At 47.6% G+C, this 6,639-nt stretch overlaps 1 protein-coding gene across 1 annotated transcript; it reads left to right on the top strand.

Moving 5' to 3' along the window:
• Window positions 1–532: 532 nt before the first annotated feature.
• LOC309975181 (PRAME family member 15-like) lies at window positions 533–3,771 on the top strand (the record flags this gene model as incomplete). Its single annotated transcript, XM_082860133.1, has 3 exons — window positions 533–777; window positions 1,210–1,782; window positions 3,198–3,771. The coding sequence occupies 3 exons, from the start codon at window positions 533–535 to the stop codon at window positions 3,769–3,771; spliced, it is 1,392 nt and encodes a 463-aa protein (XP_082716259.1).
• Between the last annotated feature and the right edge of the window lie 2,868 nt (window positions 3,772–6,639).

The raw sequence follows: 6,639 nt of genomic DNA, 5'->3' as shown, positions 1-6,639 counted from the left end.
ATTAAGGGTATCTCCTTAATCTTTCCCAACCAGGTTAACTGTGGGAACTGAAGATGGAGGCTGTGTTGGTCCACAGAGCTCTCCTATTCCCATAGTCTTAGGACATTAAGTGATGGTCTGAGAGTTTGCCCCCAAAAAAGATTGGGGTCAGCTTTCAGGCTCATGATTCCCACCTCCCAGCAAGACATAAATAAGCAAAGAAATGGATGGAAATGGATAGGCTACTGGTTGATATTTCCATCTCCACGGTACTTGTGAGACTCTTCTTATGGTGCCAGAAGGGGCAGAGCTATGACTTTGTGTCAACAGAGCCCAGGGTGGAATTCGGATAAACAGAGGCTCTTCCACTGCTGCTGGAGCAGTGACCTTGGCCCTGAATTGGTTCCTCTGAAGGGTAAGGAGACACATGAAGGTCTGCTCATGCTTGGCTTGAGAAGGATGCCTTGTTCCCTGCAAATATTCACAGGATTCCTTCTGGAGCAGAGTCAGCAGGAGTGTCTGGAACCCACCCAGACTCCTGGACCTAGCAGCAATGGGTCTGCTGAGGGATGAGACCTCGGTCATCTCCATTTTGGAGCATCTGCCCACCGAGCTCTTCCCACCACTGTTCATTTTGGCCTTCTATGGGAGACACGGTGAGGCCCTGAAGGCCATGGTGCAAGCCTGGCCCTTTGTCCGCCTGCCTCTGGGGGGTCTGATGCAGACGCCTCACCGGGGGACCTTACAAGCAGTGTTGGACGGTATTGATGTCCTAGTTGCCCAGCAGGATCGCCCCAGGTGAGTCTGATCCAGGTATCCTGGTAGAGTCCTAGACATCCTTGAGAGGCAGCTGGTGTCATAAGAGTGGATGGCCGGTTGATGGACTAGAGGCTTCTGATGATGCCAAATGAAGAGGCTCAGAGGCCTTGGCCATTGCTGAGTTCCAGAAATGTAGGAGTACCTAAGATGAAAGGGCACCTGAAGGAACACGTCCCCACATCTTTCTAGTGATGCTTAAGGTACTAGAAGTGGAGAACCAGGAAGGATGGAAGGGGAAACAAGATGGAGGAAGGTGAGGCGGAGAGGGAAGAAGAGGGCAAGGCAGCAGGTGATGTCAGGGATGAGAAGTAAAAGCTCGGGTGGGAAACGAGTGCTGCCTAAATGCTGAGACTGTGGTTTCATTATGTGCGGCTCTTAAACCATCGCTGCCAATCTGCTGCTTCCCCACAGGAGGTGCAGGCTGCGGGTGCTGGATTTAAGGCACACTGGGCAGTATTTCTGGGGCATGTGGTCTGGATCCAGTTACCATGTGTCCTCAAGATCACTGATGGCACAAGTGGCTGAGGACAGGTCAAGAACAAAGCAGTCGTTAGCTCTGTTGGAGGTGTTTGTAGAACTTCACCTCAAGGAGAGTAACCTGGATGAATTCCTCATCTACCTTATCCGGTGGGTGGAGCAGAGAAAAGGTTCTATACACCTGTGCTGTAAGAAGCTGAAGATCATTACAATGCCCACAGAAAACATCAAGGAAGTCCTGAGTAGGGTGCAGCTGGACTGTATCCAGGAGGTACAAGTGAATAGCACCTGGCATCTGTCCACCCTGGCCGTGTTTGCTCCTCTCCTGGGCCAGATGAGTAACGTGCAGAGACTCCTTCTCTCCCATGTCTACTTGTCTGCCTTTGAGGAGCAGCAGCAGCAGCGTGTTTTCCAATTTACCTCTCAGTTCCTCAGGCTGCACCACCTCCGGGATCTCTATATGGAATCTCCCTCCTTTCTTGAAGGCTGCCTGGACCAAATGCTCAGGTAAGTGTGGCCACACTGGCTGAATAAAAATAAACACAATACAATGTGAATGCATTGTCTCCTTTGCTGCTCTATCTTTTTTTTTTTTGTTTTGCGGTACGCGGGCCTCTCACTGTTGTGGCCTCTCCCGTTGTGGAGCACAGGCTCCGGACGTGCAGCCTCAGCGGCCATGGCTCACGGGTCCAGCCGCTCTGCGGCATGTGGGATATTCCCGGACCGGGGCATGAACCCACTTCCCCTGCATCGGCAGACGGACTCTCAACCACTGCGCCACCAGGGAAGCCCCAGCTGCTCTATCTTGAAGTGTGGTATAACATAACCACACAAATCAAGGTAGAGGGCTAAACTGGCAGAGATGCTCTGGAAAAAGACACCATGGTACAGATTAGACCATTCAGATCTATCAATGGAGATTTTGTGATTTCTGCCTTAAGAAGAAATACCTATCTTTAATCAGATGACCTAGTAAAATATGTAAGCTGACCTGAACATTTTTAAAGAGAAGCTCTGTGCTCACCCGTTTAGTGACCACAGTGAGCCTGTCTCTAATTCATTTCAGCAAAAGTTGTGTTGTGCTCTAGATAAGGTAATTAACATATGGGAAGTGCATGATTCTGGAGAGGATGGTTAAGGAGCTAGAGCCAAAAGGATTATCAAAAGGGGTAGGTGGGCTTCCCTGGTGGCGCAGTGGTTGAGAGTCCGCCTGCCGATGCAGGGGACACGGGTTCGTGCCCCGGTCCAGGAAGATCCCACATGCCGCGGAGCGGCTGGGCCCGTGAGCCATGGCCGCTGAGCCTGCGCGTCCGGAGCCTGTGCTCTGCAACGGGAGAGGCCACAACAGTGAGAGGTCCGCGTACTGCAAAAAAAAAAAAAGGGAGGGTAGGTGATTTGCAGGTGATGCAGGGGTGTAAGTGAGCCCCTGTAGACTGGAAAATCACAGTTGATGATTTGGGAACTTGTACAGGTTGGTTTTCTATGCTTATCACCCAGGACTGTCACTTGGCCTGAGATATAGGTGCTAGGGGCCCAAGCATGGACTGAAAGAACCTGAGTTGAAAGCATTTTTTTTCGTGTTTCCCAATATTAAAATTCAGTGGTGCCACTTGATTGAAACTCTGTGTAAGACTCTCCTCTGAGCATGTTTTAGTCCACGCCATAATCTTCATTCATCCTCATAAGGAAGTCGAGTAAATTTTATTCTGCTTGACAGATGAGGAAAGAGAGCTTTCAAGATTCTGTGAACTTGACCCAGTCACACAAGGAAGATGAAAGGACTCAGGCTAAAATAAGATTGGGTATTCTGGGTATTGACCTTTATCTGATGGTCAGAACAACCTTGACCTTGGGCTTTTCTCTCACCTGGAGTTCACCTGCCACTCCAGTTTTCAAGACCTAATTCATTGGTTTCTCTCCAGCTGCCTGAAGACCCCCTTGGACAACCTCTCAATAACCAACTGCCGGCTTACAGATTCAGACTTGCTCCATCTGTCCCAGTGCCCGAACATCAGTCAGCTAAAAGGCCTGGATCTGAGTGGCGTCACTCTGACCAACTTTAGTCCTGAGCTCCTCCAAGTTCTGCTGGAGAAGGTTGCAGCCACACTCCAGGAACTGGACTTAGATCTGTGTGGGATCATGGACCCCCAACATGAGGCCATCCTGCCTGCCCTGAGCCACTGTTCCCAGCTCAGGACCTTCAGCATGTGTGGGAACCTCCTCTCCATGGCCATCATGGAGAAGCTGTTGCAACATACCTCCAGGCTGCTCAGTTTAAGTCAAGAGCTGTATCCTGCCCCTCGGGAGAGTTACAGCCCTCAGGGAGATTTCCACCCAGAGAGACTTGTCCAGCTTCAGGCTGGGCTGTTGAAGATTCTTAGAGACTTAGGACATCCCAGGACCATCTGGATTAGCTCCAGCCCCTGTCCTTACTGTGGAGAAAACACGTTCTATCATCCCGAGCCTGTTGTATACAGCTACAATACCCCTGCCTAGTTGATATTCTGCCTAGTTCTCTATCAAAAACTTTCTTCTGAGCACCTGGACTGTGAAATCTAGGCAAAGCTGCATCCTGAAGGGAAAACTGACCCATGGTTTCCAACATCTGATCAATGTGAATGGGGAAAGGAAAGGTGATCCAGCAAGGGTGCAGGATTGCAGGGGGAAATCTTGACTCAGGTAGTTGATGGGACATTCAGGAATATGTGTTGATAGAGTCTGAAATATTGATCTAAATTTCTGGAAGGAAGTTCAGGCTTGAGATACACATGTTGGAGTTATCCCTGGGTGGATGGCTGTAAGTAAATGGTCAGAAATAAAGAGACCCCCAGTGTAAACCGACTGCTGCTCCCCATGATGTATTATTCTGTTTTTGCAGTTTATACCTCAGTCATCTTCAGTTACTGGTTAAAAAAAAAAAAGGCACTGAATTGTCTATAATCTGAAACCTTACCCTTCCTGCAAATTCTTTATTCTATCTGGGGCATCTCTTACTGCATTGCTTATTTCTGTGGCTGTTCAGTGGGTTAACAAACACAACAAGGGGAACATACTCAGTGGCCAATGAGCCAATAGCATGAAGAGTTCTTGGCAGGGTCCTCACTGCTGGCTCAGGCCATGATCCTGGACATGAGCAGTCCTCACGGTTCTCCTGGTGGGTTCTTTAGTCTCAGTTTCTGGTCTTTGTATGTGCTGGGAAAAATCTTCACTACGCAAGGCAATGCCCATGGTTCTGGAAGGTGTATCTATACAGCTAAGCTGAGCCTCTGGTCCTCACCAACCCATGCCTGTCATGGGTGGGTAGTCGTCCTTCTTGAATTAATCTAGTTGTGGTCAGTATAGACATCCAAATTCCTTTTAGCAAAAATTTAAAACCATGTAGTCATGTAACATGTTTTTAGTATTTTTATAGTGTGTTAAGAATTATACCATTTGGGCTTCCCTGGTGGCGCAGTGGTTGAGAATCTACCTGCTAATGCAGGGGACACGGGTTCGAGCCCTGGTCTAGGAGGATCCCACATGCCATGGAGCAACTAGGCCTGTGAGCCACAACTACTGAGCCTGCGCGTCTGGAGCCTGTGCTCCGCAGCAAGAGAGGCCACGATAATGAGAGACCCGCACACCGCGATGAAGAGTGGCCCCTGCTTGCCACAACTAGAGAAAACCCTCACACAGAAACGAAGACCCAACACAGCAAAAATAAATAAACTAATTAATAAACTCCTACCCCCAACATCTTCTAAAAAAAAAAATTATACCATCTGGGGGGACTAGTTCATGTCAGTTAGAGATTGACTATATTCCCTTAATACCTCCTGACTCTCCCTGTTATGGAAAACTGGCATAGAATGTTTTGACATCAGCATATCAGGATATATATCAAATACCTGTTATGTACCTCATACAACTCATAGTCTGCTGTCTCCATCATCAGTTTCATGTCCTTGGATTCAACCAACTTCAGATGGTTTAGTGCTATATTTACTATTGAAAAATATCTTCATGTAAGTGGACCCAAGCAGTTCAAACCCATGTTTCCAGTGTCAGCTGTATATATAGTTATGTATTAAAGGGAGTTATTATGGGAATGGGCTTACGTGGTTCCAGAGGCTGAGAAGTCCCACAATCTGCTGTCTGTAAGCTAGACAACCAGCAAAGCTGATGGTATAACTCAGACCAAAGTTTAAGGCTGAAAAATGGTGGAACTGACAGTGTTATTCCAAGTCTGAGGCTGAAGGCCTGAGAACCAGAGGACCCCTGGTATGAAGGCTCTAGAGCCACAAGCTTCAATGTTCATGGGCAAGAAGAGCGAGAAGGTGAGAATTGGATTTCTTGTTCCATTCAGGCCCCCAAAGTATAGGATTATGCCCACCTACATTGGTGAAGGCTGATCTCTTCCCTCAGTCTATGGATTAAAATGCTAATCTCTTCCAGAAACACCCTCTCAGACACACCCAGAATTATTGTTTTACCAGATATCTGGGCATTCCTTCACCAAGGTGACTCAAAATTAACCATCACAGTCGCCCTAAACCAAAGGCACCAAAATGAAGACTCCTCGTTACAAAATAAAAAACTGGTGTTATTGGATCGGGGGAGGAATAGGATATAAGGGTGGGAGGACTTTAGGCAAGGGCCTCATTTTCCCTATAACATGAAGATAATGGAGCACACTCAAGTTACAGGATTTCAGTACAAATCGATGAGACAATGTTAGTTGGTGGCCTGGCATAGGACCTGACATGCAGTAAGAGTTCAGCAGTAGGGTGTTTCTCTTGTTTTTTCCTCCTGGTGGACACACCCACTATCTTCATCCTCTAGTTTACCCTCTATTCCTGACAACGTCAAGGAGAGCAGAATCCAGGGTGTGAAGTGGGACTCAGCTTATACCTGTGGCACCAAAGAATCCTGATTCACCCGGGGTGCTTCAGCAGCCAGTGCAGAGAGAGGGACAGAGAAGAGACTGGATTCATCTCTAGTGATTATTAGGTAGACATTCTGAGCCTCAGAACTTTTAGGCACCTACTGGTAGACCAGACCAGAGGATATAAATTAGTTTTGCAAGCAGAACTATATAATTCAGTATTTTAAAAAAATCTTGAAACCGCTATGTGGCATTTTGGGGGGCTCTGAAGAGCTCGGGTCCATTATGTCCTCCATGCAGAAAGAATTCAGTGAGAGGCAAAGTGATAGATAAGAAGTGATTTATTAGAATAGGATGCTTATGAGGCTTATAAGTGGGTGGGCAACAGGGTGCTGCCCTGGAGAACTCAGTGGGCTACAGTTTAATAATCAAAGGAAAAGTGGGGAGGAAGAAAAGACGACCTTCTTCTTCATTCTTGAGTAGATGTCATGCCTCCATCA

This window comes from Leucopleurus acutus (genome assembly GCF_964270905.1).
Source record: "Leucopleurus acutus genome assembly, chromosome: 2".
In the NCBI taxonomy this organism is placed as follows: Eukaryota; Metazoa; Chordata; class Mammalia; order Artiodactyla; family Delphinidae; genus Leucopleurus; species Leucopleurus acutus.
Note: the sequence above shows the minus strand (reverse complement) of the source record. Positions and strands in the feature narration are given on the sequence as shown.